At 49.5% G+C, this 14,875-nt stretch overlaps 8 protein-coding genes and 1 non-coding gene across 9 annotated transcripts; 5 read left to right on the top strand and 4 right to left on the bottom strand.

Moving 5' to 3' along the window:
* Positions 1-135: 135 nt before the first annotated feature.
* On the bottom strand, positions 136-1,946 carry An16g06220 (uncharacterized protein; the record flags this gene model as incomplete). Its single annotated transcript, XM_001397889.3, has 4 exons — positions 136-433; positions 492-1,563; positions 1,618-1,732; positions 1,800-1,946. The coding sequence occupies 4 exons, from the start codon at positions 1,944-1,946 to the stop codon at positions 136-138; spliced, it is 1,632 nt and encodes a 543-aa protein (XP_001397926.3).
* Positions 1,947-2,228: 282 nt separating this feature from the next.
* Positions 2,229-3,407, top strand: An16g06210 (uncharacterized protein; the record flags this gene model as incomplete). The annotated part of the gene is made up of 3 exons (XM_001397888.3): positions 2,229-2,425; positions 2,492-2,824; positions 2,903-3,407. The coding sequence occupies 3 exons, from the start codon at positions 2,229-2,231 to the stop codon at positions 3,405-3,407; spliced, it is 1,035 nt and encodes a 344-aa protein (XP_001397925.3).
* Positions 3,408-3,977: 570 nt separating this feature from the next.
* On the top strand, positions 3,978-6,150 carry An16g06200 (uncharacterized protein; the record flags this gene model as incomplete). Its single annotated transcript, XM_059745204.1, has 5 exons — positions 3,978-4,168; positions 4,270-4,717; positions 4,771-5,107; positions 5,226-5,583; positions 5,640-6,150. The coding sequence occupies 5 exons, from the start codon at positions 3,978-3,980 to the stop codon at positions 6,148-6,150; spliced, it is 1,845 nt and encodes a 614-aa protein (XP_059604852.1).
* Positions 6,151-6,935: 785 nt separating this feature from the next.
* An16g06190 (uncharacterized protein) lies at positions 6,936-8,716 on the top strand (the record flags this gene model as incomplete). Its single annotated transcript, XM_001397886.1, has 6 exons — positions 6,936-7,082; positions 7,159-7,208; positions 7,258-7,374; positions 7,428-7,579; positions 7,631-7,999; positions 8,055-8,716. 6 exons carry the CDS (start codon positions 6,936-6,938, stop codon positions 8,714-8,716), a joined length of 1,497 nt encoding a protein of 498 aa, XP_001397923.1.
* Positions 8,717-8,981: 265 nt separating this feature from the next.
* An16g06180 (hypothetical protein) lies at positions 8,982-9,457 on the bottom strand (the record flags this gene model as incomplete). Its single annotated transcript, XM_059745203.1, has 2 exons — positions 8,982-9,323; positions 9,446-9,457. 2 exons carry the CDS (start codon positions 9,455-9,457, stop codon positions 8,982-8,984), a joined length of 354 nt encoding a protein of 117 aa, XP_059604851.1.
* A 384-nt stretch (positions 9,458-9,841) lies between these two features.
* On the top strand, positions 9,842-10,750 carry An16g06170 (hypothetical protein; the record flags this gene model as incomplete). Its single annotated transcript, XM_001397884.1, has 2 exons — positions 9,842-10,135; positions 10,190-10,750. The coding sequence occupies 2 exons, from the start codon at positions 9,842-9,844 to the stop codon at positions 10,748-10,750; spliced, it is 855 nt and encodes a 284-aa protein (XP_001397921.1).
* Positions 10,751-11,502: 752 nt separating this feature from the next.
* On the top strand, positions 11,503-12,797 carry An16g06160 (uncharacterized protein; the record flags this gene model as incomplete). The annotated part of the gene is made up of 2 exons (XM_059745202.1): positions 11,503-12,625; positions 12,700-12,797. 2 exons carry the CDS (start codon positions 11,503-11,505, stop codon positions 12,795-12,797), a joined length of 1,221 nt encoding a protein of 406 aa, XP_059604850.1.
* A 274-nt stretch (positions 12,798-13,071) lies between these two features.
* On the bottom strand, positions 13,072-13,144 carry tRNA-Phe (GAA). Its single transcript has one exon. It is a non-coding gene; the product is annotated as a tRNA-Phe (tRNA).
* Positions 13,145-13,627: 483 nt separating this feature from the next.
* On the bottom strand, positions 13,628-14,725 carry An16g06140 (uncharacterized protein; the record flags this gene model as incomplete). The annotated part of the gene is made up of 1 exon (XM_001397882.1): positions 13,628-14,725. The coding sequence occupies one exon, from the start codon at positions 14,723-14,725 to the stop codon at positions 13,628-13,630; it is 1,098 nt and encodes a 365-aa protein (XP_001397919.1).
* Positions 14,726-14,875: the final 150 nt, after the last annotated feature.

Below are 14,875 nucleotides of genomic sequence, written 5' to 3'. Positions count from 1 at the left end.
TACAGTAGAGAGCCTATTAACTAGATGAAAGATCATGTATATAATCTATTGTGGATATAGCTGAAATTGACGAAAATACATGCCTGACAGTGCCATTACCTATGGTGGTCCCATATTCCACCGAAAAGCATTCAATTAGTCAGTCGCCCTGGTTGACGTCGGCTCGAGATTTTCGCTCTCAAACAGCGTTTGGATCTCCTCTAACGAACGGCCTTTCGTTTCGGGGTACATGTAGTACTCAGTTATGCTGTATAGAATAAGGACAGCCAGAAATACGAAATAGTACTTCCATGAAATGTTTTCGAGCGCGATTGGATTGACCAGCGAGTTGAACGAGGCAAACAGACAGGATGCAATCCATGTGATACTAAGCCCCCGGGTACGGAGACTGAATTGCCATATCTCACAGGGATATGCAATGAGCAACGGGGTCCTGAGAGCATAGTGAGCAACAGCGGTTAATCAGCATGCGGTAGGGGTAAATGGCCTACAGGGCAATGCCGTAACCGGCAAAGTAAATGAACAGAAAGGGGATCACAGCAATCCCCACCGAGCGTTCATGATGCTCTGCAAAGCTCGCCGAGAACGCTGTTATCATAACATAGCTGATGATCATGATGATTGCCGATGCGTGGAACAGAGATCGCTTGCCCACTAAGTCCACCAGAAGGGCCGCGCCAATTCCGCAGATAAGATTCCATATCTGAAGGCAAGCTGTAATGACAAGTTGCTCGCTTGACTTGGTTATGCCAACGGTTTGGAGGACCTTTGTAAGATAGAACGAGACAACCCCATTTCCTGCCCACTGGCTGAACAGGGCTATAGACAGCGTGATTACGAGACGGCGGCGATTGGCCTTCGTCTTCAGCATATCGAGGTAGCTTGTGCGCTGTACAGACTCGGTCTCAGCTTTGAGCGCAGTCTGAATCTCATTCATTTGCTGAGAGATAAGTTGACTGTTCCCATTACCCCCAGCATGCCACTTTGTGAGAATTGCGTGGGCCTCCTCAGCCCGTTCCTGCGATAATAGCCATCGGGGACTCTCTGGACAGAGCAGAAGACCAGGCAGTGCACACAGTGGTAGAATGAGTTGCAACAACGAGGGAATCCGCCAGCTCCATGAGGAAGAATTACCCAGCGTGCCGTATATAATCCAGGCAGCGAGGGTACTTCCAACATAGTAGCCACACTGATAAAAAGAGCTAACGATTGCTCGATGCGAGGGATATGCAATCTCGCTGATGAGGACTGGAGCATTGCAGCTCCAAAAGCAGGCTGCACACCCTGCCAGACCACGTCCAACAACCCAGCCCGCCGGATTCGGCGAGAGTCCTTGTAGTATCGCTCCGGCAGTCACAAATAGAAGCCCAATATATAGCCCTAGCCTTCGCCCGAACCGGTCGGATATGTATGGAGCAACAGTGTAAGCCAGAAGCAATCCTATCCAGTATGCAATGGTGATAAATCCCAGCCAGGCTCCTACCGGGTTCGACATGAAGGATACCCAAGGAGGCAGCGACTGCAGACAGTTGATCATACTCGAGTCGTATCCATTTGCCGAAGCTGCCGGTGCCGTCAGCCACAGATCTAAATCCTGAGGAAGAACTGCACACCTACCGAACAAGACAAGACTGAGAGTACAAAAGTTCAGCCTCAACAGATGAGGTGCAGTCCATGGAAATGGGGAAGCTATCAACGCTCCGTCCTCCAAATCTACCCGCATATCAGAGAGCTGATTGGTGGTTCAAATTTCTTTGGATTGAGCCTTGAAAGAATATGCGATGGTGATGATAACCTACAGCAACAACCCAAAATTTCTCGGCCATCTTCAAGTCCATCATAATTCTATTTGTAAAGTACGGCCGGACGCTCCACGTAATAGACGGTCGAATCAGCGACTGACAGAACACTGGCCAATCGGGGAGTTGCGGCGTTAAGCAGTTCATTATGGACCGATAAGGACTCAGACTACGGAGTATGCGCTAAGTGTACAACGTTTACGGGGTAGACAAAAGTGGGTCAAAAACTACCTTAACTCCGTGACTCCCCGATCCCATCAACAAATACTATACTTTAGCTGCTATACTTCGACTTCCAATGACTGGGGACTTTATGATGGCGAAGCATGGAAAGAGATACAAATACCCATAGAATTACAACCACACTTCAGCTAGCCTTTCCACTGCATTCTCTTTCTTCAGTGCCCTACTACCGATAGATCTGCAGACATGGCTGAAGCTCAAATGTTGAAGGTGGCTCTTGTCCGCTGTCCGCCGCCAAACTGGCCTCTTCCATTGCAGAATCGCGACTGGACCGGGATCAAAATCGATATCTCACAAACTATTGAAGTTAGTTTACGCCTAATGCGCGAAGCCAAAGATGCTGGTGTCACCTTGATAACGTTTCCTGAACTTTGGTTCCCCGGGTCTGTTTCCCTTCATGTGCCCTTTTATTTCCCAGCAGCCACATTTAGCTAACTCTACCTACGCAGATTTCCCAAATGGAGGGAACAAAATGACTGGAAGAAAACTCATCTGGCCTCCTACATTGAGAACTCCTTGGAGATAGGGAGTCGCGAGTGGAATACGTTAATTGATGGGATAAAGTCCGTGGGTATCTGGGCGGCTGTGGCATTTTCCGAACGATCTGCGAACCATATCTATATGGCCCAGGCACTGATTTCCAAAGATGGCGAGGTGGTTATGCATCGTCGGAAGCTTAGACCATCTGGTTCAGAACGGGATATGTTTAGCGATGGCACAGTCGACCAGCTCAAAGTAGTAAACACCCCCTTGGGTCGTGTTGGCATGCTTCAGTGTGGCGAGTATGGCTCTCCCTGTGTCGATCCGAAATCCTTCTTCGACGGGGTGTAGATAATCAAGGCGCTGACTCATTATGACAGACACTTTTATCCAAGCATGAATTTCATCATGGCTGCTCAACGCCCAAAGCTCCACATCGGCGCATGGCCCTTTGCTATGGATTTCGGTGACGATAGCGACAGCATATTCTACAATGCCTCCCTTGTGACCCGCGGCGCTGGATCTTATGCCCTCAACAGCGGCGCATACGTCCTGATGCCATCGATCGGCTACTGCTTCATATACGATCCCATGATGCGTATTGTGGCCGCCATGGACAACACTGTCGACTACCAGGAACACCCTATCTTATACCACACTTTAGACGGAAGTGAACTACACGGCACTCAGGATCATGACCCCAATGCACAAGCTTCCTGGGCTGTTCTGCAGCAACTGAATGATGCATTCCCAGTAACCATACCTCGCGAGCAGGGCTCGTTGGTGCCGCGACGCGAGAAAAGCGTCCAATACCTGACTTCCGCGGAAATGAGATGGTCCGAAATTGCCCCTGGAACACCCTGGCCAGAACATCTTGCTCAATAACCATTAACCACACGGCAACTGTATCGATTATCTTCTCACTTGGGGTATCATTCCGATCAGTTTCGGTACGCTCGGAGATGATACTACGACATCTACTTTTCCCCTTCATTCCAGTTCAAAAGATTAATTGAGATGTATCGTCTGTTGAGGTACTATGGATTGGCGCTACTCACGTTCCATGTGAGTAATGGAACTCCATTGGTTTGGAGTATTCTACTTCCTGATACAGCAAAATTTTAAGCTTTCATAGATCTGAAGCATACTGAAAATGAGACACTCGTAAAACTCCTCTTTTTCTCAGGGCATGTAAAAGTCTATGCACAAATCGGAAAGCAGAAGACGACTGGTAGTGGTATTAGGGGAGGCGAATCCATTTCGCAGTGTAAATCCCAAGGGAAATCGGAGATAAGATAAGAGAATTTAGAAGGATCAACTAATAAGACTTACTAACCGTGTTTGGTCCACTTGCAAATCAGACCTTATCGCTGCCGTAGGTCCTACTTAGCTTCCACTTTGCGCCATCGGCTTGGAGTTTTGGGAGGCAAGTACGCGCTTTCTCGAGAGTAAAAGATGACATCACGTACCAGCAAGTACAGGGTGTCTCAGCGAGAAGCGAGGGCTTTCACTCGCAAACGGGCTGTGGCAGCATGCAGGGTCTGTCGCTCGCGAAAGATCAAATGCGACAATGCTCGTCCGACCTGTTCTTCGTGCCAACTCTCTGAGGCACACTGCGTATATCAAGACCATATAGATTTTTCAAGGTATGCTGCTTCTACTGCCCAGTATCTTATTGAACAAATGAATGCAAACACACGTATATATCTATGTCTGATACAGCATGTTCACGCACGCCACTAACTAGATTCGATCCCGCCACCATTGCCATACTCGATCGTTTAGCCGAAATCCAACAGTCTCTCAACTCCTTGAATTCAGGGGAGGTGACGGCCCTGTCCCTGGATGGGCCGCAAAAAGAGTACATGACCGACGTAGACCCACAAACACCACAGACTGTTTCTCTGAGGATCCCTGCAGCCAAAATATGTCCTGATGCAATCTTATCCTGGCCGATTTTGCGAGATGTCCGCTTGCAAACAAGCTTGAATAGTCTTACTCTCGCGGACCACGATCATGGTGTCGAAGAAGTTGCCAGCTCCGATTTGAATCTGGCCCTCATACCAGGTCTGATTGATCGCTTCCTGCAGTTTGTGCACGTCAAAAACCCCGTGGTGGATACGGTCGCCCTCCGTCAATCAGCCGTCACAGTTGAAGTGGGAGAGTCGTCTCGGAATTCCCATTCCTGCTTAGTGGTGAGTAAAGGGTTTTCCCTACTCCCCCCAGCCCATAATCCTGCTCGAGATAGATAGGCACCGGCACCTCCGTTCCCACAGCCACGCTAAGAATTATTCTCAAGTTCCTCGCCTGCGCTTTAGGCTGTCTAGCAGGTCCACTCCGATATGATGACCTCTCGGTGGAACGTGATGACCACGCTGAATCACGTCACACTACAGGAGAGCAGTTTTATCGGAAAGCGTTGGAGAGTATCTCCCTCCCCGGCGATCGTATTCTGACGGCACAATGCTGGTTTCTTAGCGGGGTCTATCAGATGTACAAGCTAAATGCCGCTAGAGCTTGGATGGACTTTTCGCGCGCCTCCGCCGCCTTGAGCCTCCACCTACGACACAGGGAAGCAGCCGTATGTAAGGACTCAAACGGAGGGCACCTGGAACCGGCAGAGCTGAGTCTTTACTGGACGTGTTGGAAGTCAGAATGGTGGTTCCTATCCTTCGTTTCTCTTCTTCCAATTCCTTTGAGTAGCTGCCCGACTCAGGATAAGGCTGATATTTGTAATTCTTTCCAGTGACTTACGCGCGGAGCTCAACGTACCCGATTCGGTATTGTGTGAGTTCAGCGTATCCGATGGGTATCCAGTACCCTCGTCGGTAAGCATGTCCAACTCCGGAGCAATGTTGTCCGAGACGCCGACAGACTCAGAAGACTTGACACATCTCTGGGAGTTGTCCACGTACTACTACTTATCAGATGTTGCTCTAATGCGCGTAGAAGCGCGAATCCTTAACTCGATGTACAGCACTAACGACGCGCATTGGTCGCCTGCCAACCTATCTTACTTGTGCCGAACAGCCGCGGATCTCGAGTCCCAAATAGATCACTGGTAAGTTGCCAAAGACGGTATTCTAGCTTTGTGCCTATACCACTTTGAGTAGGAAGGGGCTCTCATGTACCTCGTTTATTGACTTACTTGGTGTCCGACGCCAGGTCCAGAAACCTACCATCTATTATCCGTTTCGAAGAATGGGACTCGGCACCCCAGTTTGAGCTGACGTACAACCTGCAAGCACGGGTTTTGCAGCTGAGATCGTGGCTCTACCGGCCGTTTGTATACTACGCTATTCATCATAACAGCGGGCAGAGTAATGAGGACGAGGAGGCTAAGAGGTTTATGCGAAAAGCTATCGAGTGCAGTTTCCATCTTATCAGCTCCAAGGCAACGCAGCACCGACATCATGGAACCTGGTTTGTCGCTCGCGGTGTACTCAGCTCAGCCCTGTTAATCATTGCAGCTATCAAGGCGGACAAGGGACTCGTGGACTATTTGGCAGATTGGCCGGACTTGTTAGACCAGGCGATAAGGTCTTTGAGTCATTGGGCGTCGGAGGCGCGGGATCTAGCTTACGCGGTTGTCGTTCTCGCTAATCTTAAGCAGAAATTGTGTCTTTAGCTGGTTGCACTATGTACCCTTCACTTGTATTTCATGGAATATGAAGAAGCTAGGATGAAAAGAGTCGACGAATCCGTCATGAATGTAAGCATCAGGAACTGTTGAAATAATGGACCAACTCAATACAGGCTGAATGTGTGTAGAGTCACCGTAACCTGTGCGAGATTGACAAAGACGACGTACTCAGCGGCTCATGTTTGGAATCATGACATTGCAGACTGACTCATCATGGCAGAGTCAAGTCCTTCTACTCAGTGCTGCGACAAAGAGCACGTGTCCTGCTGGGCATCAGCCCTACGAAAGCTTTTATATACCACGTGCCGACAAGGCGGCAAGAACTCCGCCTCTATTGAGTAAGTCCGAGCAAAAACAGGAATATCAGTCCACTCGGCATCCCCAGTCAAGATATCTCATCCGAAGCCCTACCAGCCATGCACCAGTCAAACAGTGCTTGGTATCAACGTGGATGAAATGGTGCGCTTCCTAAGCATCGCATCTTATCCACGGCTCCACGCACGTGAACCCGCATGCGGCAATGATTGGTTCGGCTCCACCGAGCTTTATCTGATGCAACCAATGGCACGAACGCATGATAACAAGGATGAGATCCCTTTTGCGACCGGCTCCTGATTGGTGGTCACGCTTGCATACGCATGTAACCATCCTAGTAGTAGGAGGCTACACGCCCAGATAAAACCCTGCCCTCGTGCTCATCCTGCTTGAGGGCAGCGGAATTTTTTACCAATCCATCTCCTGCTGGTGATCTTTTACTTCGTCACCTCGCGATGTCTGCTGAGAACTCGTGGCAAGACTCTCAGTCGAAGGATGTTGGCGTCTTGGAGACACACGTCCAGGCTGTCGATACTCCCGACGCTGATCCTTCGGCCGAGTTGTCCGGCAAGAGACAGAGTCTCTCCGACTTTTTGACCATTGTCGGTACCCCCCTTTGACAACAGATATACTTTGGTTGCATAACTGCGTGGGAAAGGTTACTGACTGGCATTCTAGCTCGCTAGTGGATTCGCTCTCATCAGTGATGGCTACCAGAATAATCTCATGTACTTACCCCGCAGACGATGTGCCAAGTACCCCGCTGATAGTATGCAGGACCATGACCAACGTACTTCTGAAGGCAGAATACCCCAAACAATACGTTTCGGCTGTTTCTACGCGTGTATCAAATGCCCTGCTTGTTGGAGAAATTATCGGCCAGATCGTCATAGGGTATTCCCGGTATCCGTTTCTATCTCGAAGGAACCTGCTAATCGTGCGCCAAGTCTGACATGCGACTATGTCGGCCGCAAAGCTGCCATGGTCTTCACCACCCTAATGATCGTAATCGGTGGTATCCTAGCCACCGCATCGCACGGTGTCACTATCGACGGCATGTTCTGGATGCTGACAGTTTCGCGTGGTATTATTGGCTTCGGTACGTGCATGAACTTTTCCACGTTGACTTGATTGGTGTTAATTGTCTCAGGAACCGGTGGTGAATATCCCGCCTCTTCAGTTTCAGCATCCGAAACCGCCAATGACTTGACCCTGAAGCAGCGTGGTCCAGCTTTTATCATGGTGACCAACTTTCCGCTGTCATTCGGTGGTCCCTTTGCCGTTTTGGTCTTCTTGATTGTTTTCTCAGCCTGCCAGCAATCCCACTACAGCACCGTCTGGCGCGTCTGCTTCGGTATCGGGTGCATCTGGCCTCTGTCCGTGTTCTACTTCCGATGGCGCATGCTAAACTCCGCACTCTATCGTCGCGGAGCCATCAAGAAGCAAGTACCATATGGTCTGGTGATTCGTTATTACTGGAAGTCACTCATTGGCACTTGCGGCGCCTGGTTTCTCTACGGTACGTACCCTTTACCACCAGCTGAATTATCAACCCCATCTAATTCTAAGCACAGACTTCGTCACCTTTCCCAACGGCGTTTTCTCCGCCACCATCATCTCTTCCGTGGTCAGGGATGACTCAATCCTCAAAACCGGCGAATGGCAACTCCTCCTAGGAGCCATCTCCCTCCCTGGTGTCTTTCTCGGAGCTCTGCTCTGCAACAAACTCGGTCGCAAAAACGTGATGATGATCGGTTTCGGTGGCTACCTCATTTTCGGTCTCATTATTGGCTGCGCGTACGAGAAAATTACCAAGATTATCCCACTCTTCGTGGTCTTCTACGGCTTCATGCAGAGTTCTGGCAACTTCGGCCCGGGGAACATGCTCGGCTTGCTTTCATCGGAACTCTATGCCACCGGTGTTCGAGGCACTTGCTATGGATTGTCTGCGGCTGTGGGGAAAGCAGGCGGTGCTATTGGTACCCAAGCATTTACTCCCATCGAGGATAACCTAGGTAAAAAGTGGACGTTCATCATTGCGGCTATTTGCGGTGTTGTGGGGATTTTGGTGACTTATTTCTTTGTTCCAGACATTTCGGGTGAGGATTTGAGAATTCGTGATGAGAAATTCCGGGCCTACCTTGTGTCGAAGGGGTGGGATGGTGCGATGGGTGAGGATGATATGCAGGCCTTGGCAGATGACGGCATTCCGCCGTCTTTCAGGGAGAAAAAGTGAAGGGGGGTTCCTTGTTGGGTATTAACCGGAAAAGATGGTGAATGGTTTGTTTGCATATACCTTCGACGATATTCATGGTTGATGTCTTGAAAGACTTAGTAATGGCTTAATGAAGTAGTTATAAAGAGGGTGACTGCCACTACGAAGGGGTTGGCCGATCCTTGTAGGGTCGCAACCCCTTCATCAGTTATAGAGAGAAGGCGCGATCCCCTAGTTTTTCCTGTTTTTTTAGACATGTTCTGGCTAGAGGACTACGCTCCGTCCTTCATCCCTTGACTGGCATGTACACTTCAGGATCTTTTTGTAATCTCGGAACTCCATCTGTGGCTATCGGTGAAACAAGGGGTACATCTAGGAAGTGATTCCCGCTCCCCAACCACCTCCCTGGGACCTGCATACCCGCCCTGGCATGCAACGGTTGCCAAGGGGTGGGCCTGACAGCCCACCGTTGGCGGGGTTTATTCAGTTGTTGTGGGCTTGTGAGGATCAACACACCCTTAGTGCTCTCTGGCTCCTTCCCTGATTTCTCGGTATCCAGGCTCCCCTTCTCGTGCTTCTCGTGCCAGTCAGTCATAGACAACATAGCAGTGAGGTATAGCCAAGTGCACTATAGCACGTCCAGCAGGATTCTGCACCTAGGAGGTCACCAATTTAGTGGTTCCAGTTGACAAATTCTATCCCGGTTTCTGTACAGTGCAATAGCATTTCTGCCTTGCCGGTTGAGCTTACTCTCAATGACATCTTCCCTGTGCTCTCAGGTATACCGATCAAGAACTCTGTCAAATTCTGTCAAATTTTCATGAGTCAGTACCACCACGTTATGGTGCCAGAGAACTAACAGCGAAGCCAGTCGGATCCTCCCTCTTCTTATATCCCCAAGGGGTTCTATCACGTAAGCATTTGCTTCGATAAAACAGTCCCCACACTTTCCTGGACAGGAACAAGTAAGTCGGGTAAGGAATCCGCACCGTTACACAAAGTCTCGCATGGTAGATGCAGGGTCTGTTTAAATCCCTCCGTTAGCCGTAATCTGAATTGTTGTCCGACTTAAATTATCTTTTTTCTTTGATTTGTTTATAGGGTGTATCTCACTCTTCCTTAAAACACCACCTTGAAGCAGTCACAATGAAGAAGAACACAGGCACTTTTTGGGCCCTCATCCCAAGCTATATTTCTCTGGCAGCTGCATCATCATGCTATGCACCGGATGGCTCACAAGTAGCCAGCTCAATATACCAGCCATGTGTCTCTATTTCAGGTGTACATTCAATGTGCTGTAAACTGAACGATGCGGATCCAGATACGTGTGATCCCTCGGGGCTTTGTCTAACAAGCGGAGGAGCATATTACCGGGAGTTCTGTACGGATCAATCGTGGAACTCGACGAATTGTTTGCCCAAGGATATCTGTGGCAATCAGGTTTGTCTCTTGCCCATGTGCAGCGGACGACCGAGTAACTAACTATATTTGTAGAACGGCGGAAACTCCGATTGGACCTATCAACTGACTAACTGCGGCGACGGATCCTGGTGCTGTGGTAGTACCACTGCCTGCTGCAATACATACGAGACATTTACTCTTGATTCAACACTCGTCAAGTTTCCTTCTAATTCCGATTCCGGTTTAAACTCCAACTCCAACTCCAACTATAACTGCGGTTCTAGTTCTGGTTCGAATTCTGAATCTGACTCCGATGCTTCTGCTACCTCTGCTGCCACAACAGGAACTGGAACCCCACTGGGTGACAGTAGCAGCGGCATCAGCAGCGAACAGGATCAGTCCAACCCTGACAAGATGAAGAAGATTGCGATTGGCGTCGGGGTTGGAATACCATTAGCCTGCATAGCCGTGGCTATGCTGGGGGCTGGATATGTCTGGGGCAGAAGGAGTATGAAGAAGGAGATGCAGCCGAAATTCCAACATCGCATTCTGAGTCTTCCGCTGGAGAAGCCAAAGGGCGAGATTGGATGCCCGCGTTCCGCGGACGATGCTTCAAGTGTGTCTCATTGTCTAGAGATGGTGCGAAGCCCATAAACATGAGATGAGGGAGCAATGGAAAGGTGTTTCTTGGGGCTTGTAGTGGCTGTCTGTTTTGTCTCCGGAGTATTTTCTGTTCTGACTCCACTAGGCTGTTGTTGTCCCCGGTGGTGTTTATTGATATCCCCTTTGTATTATTATCTTGGCCAACTGCCTGGGTTATCTTAATGTATTTTTAAGATAGTCTAATCGATACCTTGTTGCTGTTTTACCTCCACTTTGCTCTGATTGCTTCTTGCGTTTCACAGCTGGTATACCTATAATCATCGTGTCTTTTAAAGTCAAGATATCATAGATGCCCGGGTAGGGGACATCCATACTACAGCATAGCTTTTGGAAGGTATTGTTCAATATTGGAATAGTGACAAGCCCTTCGTCCTCCTAACAATAATAGACTTCTCTGCTGAACGTAGTATTTTTTCTTACATCCTGCAACCACTCAGCCTTGCATTAGGCCCGTGACAGCTGCAGCCAAGACAAGGCCAGACTATAGCCTCACCCTACACGCTCTGGCCAGCAGACCGAATATGTTACCCGTCCACCTCAGCACTCGGCGCTTAACTCCCCACCAGATATCAATCCACCAACCATACAGCATATATAAGCGCTTGCCAACAAGAACCGGATGCACTTCCAGTTGACAATCATAGATAATCCAGACAACCACTCAATGCATCCCACCCCCACGTTATATATATACTGAAACCGCCCAACCCCAACAGCACGACTAACAAGCACACCCCTTCACAATGCCCCAGTCCACAGAAACAAATCAGAACCTTCCACCCCTCCACACCTACACCATCGCCTACATCACCGCCCTCCCCAAAGAACAAACCGCCGTCCTCGCCACCCTCGACACCATCCACCACCAGCACATCCCTACTCCCGCAAGCGACAAAAACACCTACACCCTCGGCTCCATATCACCGCACAACATCGTCTTAATCTGCCTCCCCACCATGGGAACAACCGCCGCCGCAAGCGCAGTGACATCTCTTCTTCACATGTTCCCGTCCATCAGGTTCGTTCTGCTCGTTGGCGTGGCGGGCGGTATTCCGAGCAATGGAGTACGATTGGGTGATGTGGTTGTTAGTGTGCCGGTTAGTGGTGGGTATGGGGGTGTGGTGGGGTGGGATATGGGGAAATTAGTAGCTGGGGGTAAAATAGCAATGCAGCATGCTGGAGGGAGCTTGAATCGACCGGCGAGTAAGTTGCTTGGGGCGGTGAATCGGTTGAGGAGCGAGTATGAGTTGTTTGGGGCGGGGGTTTGTAGGGTTTTAGGGAATTTGGAGGGGAGGGGTGGGTTGGGAAGGGAGTTTACGAGGTGCGAGGGGTTGAGGGATCCGGCTGTTCTTCGGGATGGGGATGAATGGACATGGTGGTGGTGGTGGTGGGGTGTTATAGGGAGGATGGTCTGGGGGGCTGTTGTTGCTGTTTTGGTGGGTATTTTTGGGTTTGGGTTGGAGGACGTGAGGTTCAAAGTTGGGAAGGGGAGGAATAAGGGGGGAGGAACGGGTCCTGAAGATGAAGAGAAGAAGGGAGCTAAGAAGCAGGTGAATGTGCACTACGGTCTCGTTGCATCCGGGAACTGGGCTGTGAGGGATGCCAAGGCACGAGATGCTCTCAATAAGAGGTTTGATGGGCAACTGCTCTGTATAGAGACGGGTGGAGCTGCCGGAGTGATGAATGAGATACCGAGCATTGTCATCCGTGGGATTTCAGATTATGCGGATGCGAGTGCGAATGAGGATTGGCAGGCATACGCTGCTACTGTGGCTGCGGTTTATGCGAAAGAACTGCTGGGGTTCTTGCACCCGTGTGTTGACCATATGGACATGCATTATCCTCCTAAGGCTGGGACTGAAGGTGGTAAGTGGGTACCTTCCTCATATTTAAGTTGGAGAATCTTAGCTAACCTCCCGATTGCGAAGATGTTTCCCTAGGAAGAGAAAATATAGGACAAACAGGATCCGCTTTCTCCAGACACCACAAACGCCTGGTATCTAATCCAGGTACACCTCCTGAGTACAGTCTACAGTGAACCTGCTAGTATGTCGAGAGGAAAGAAGTGTATCCAAACATTAGCGTGTGTGAAATGATTCGGTAGGAGGACCTGTACGAAAGGAGCCAAATCATCGCTATGTTCTCCCTTGCGTAATTTACACGATCAACCGATCTACACGTCTTGCAGAAGAAGCCTAAAAGAGCTCGAAATTGCCTGCATTGGTAGGTGTATCCAACCAATCTAAGCGTGAGAATTTGTGGTGGAGCTGTCTTACCTCTACCCGAGAGGAACGAAAAAAATGCAAAAAGAATGGGACAAGCCGGGCTTGAACCGGCCACCTCCAGATCTTCAGTCTGACGCGCTCCCAGATGCGCCATTGTCCCTTGTTCTTGAAAATTGGCTACACTTTTTGTTATATAAGGCAAAGCTAAATACAAGCCAATCGACCTTATGTTATCCGATCGGAGTGGCTGCGGAATTAAATTTTGGGCGACTTTGCAGATCCATGATTATCACGCCAAGAATATACCCGATCGCTCTTGATTACTCGGTACTACTCAGTCGGGTTTAAGTCATGAGTTTAATCTAATTTACTATTCGGTGCTAATAAGAATGTAGGACAAACTGGTAGCCAATTTTCTCGCGCGTGCTTCTTGATCTATATAGATAGCCTGGAGTGTCATTGACAACTTTACAATAGATTGAAAACAATATCATGAAGAAATATCTTATATTAACAGCCAATATTTCGCGAAGCAGCGAAAGGATACTTATTGAAGCGAAAGCAAGTCAAACGCGACCGGAATATGGGCGTGGCGTCACAAATTCTACAGAACATATGGTGTCAAAGACAGATAACAGCAGATCTACCATCCGTATGCGGGCTTCGTGGGCACCGAGTTCCAGGAAGCCTGCGGTGTAATAGAAGCTGTCTTGGTGTGCGTTGCAGTCTTGGTGGACGTGACGAACTTGGTGGTCTTGACCGTCTTGGTTGACTCTGCAGTCTTGGTCGTGTGGGCGGATTTGGTACTGGTGGTCTTGGAGGTCTCTGTTGTCTTGGTTGTCTTTGATGAGGTCTTTGTGGAAGTCTTCGTAGAAGTCTTGGTGGAAGTCTTGGTTGAGGTCTTGGTCGAGGTTTTGGTCGAAGTCTTGGTCGACGAGGTCTCAGAGCTAGAAGAAGACGAAGAGGTCGAAATATAGACCTTGCCCAGAGCATTGACCGAGCCACTGGTAAGCAAGTAGTTGTTTGCGGTATAGAAGTAAGCGTAACGGCCCACCTTAGGGTGAGAGTCCATCCACTCGATAGATTTCTCAAGGAAAGTCTTAGCCGTGGACTCATTGGTGATACCGTTGGTGTCGGAATCCAGGGCGAACTCGGTGAGCCAGACCTCGTCGATATCATACTTCGAAGCAGCCTCGATAGCCTCCTTCATATACGACTCGAGCTGAGCAAATGATCCACCGTACCAGTGAACAGCCATAGCGGAGATGTTGCAGCTCTTGCAATCGTTCATGAAGGACTTGAACCAGCTGATGCCCTCGCCGGACTGAGTGGAGGAAGTGATGGCCGGACTGACAAGCTTGGCGCTATCTCCGTATGGGGTGATATACTTCTTGTACAAGGTGGCCGCCTTGGAGGCACCAATGTTGGCCTGCGAGGCGTTGTCCGGTTCGTTGAAACCCAAGATATGTTTGCTGCCACCCTTCAATGCAGTCTTTACTGCAGAGTCCCAGTCATCCACCGAGTCAGTACCCCAGAGCATCGGCACAAATTCAACACCGGAGGGCATGTTCCCGTTCTTCTTCATGTCCCAGTTGTATGACCACGACATACTTCCGGACTTGCTGTTCGCTAGGGTACGGACAAGGGAGGCATCGTTGTAGGCTGCACCGCGCTTGCTGGAAGAGGCTGCGGCAGAGGCAGCCACCAGGGCAGCAGTGAAGAGCTTCGAAAAAGAGACCATATTGCTACCAAGACGAATTGAGCTTCTGTTCGTATATAACGCGAGTTCTCGCTGGTCGAAAGCAAAGAAGGAATGTAATTGACAAAACAGAAAAGAGTGATATGTCTCGCCAAAGTGAAAGAGCGATTGCGATGTGAAGGAGTGACACTG

Source organism: Aspergillus niger (assembly GCF_000002855.4).
Source record: "Aspergillus niger supercontig An16".
Classification (NCBI taxonomy): Eukaryota; Fungi; Ascomycota; class Eurotiomycetes; order Eurotiales; family Aspergillaceae; genus Aspergillus; species Aspergillus niger.
This window is presented reverse-complemented; position numbering and strand designations above follow the sequence as displayed.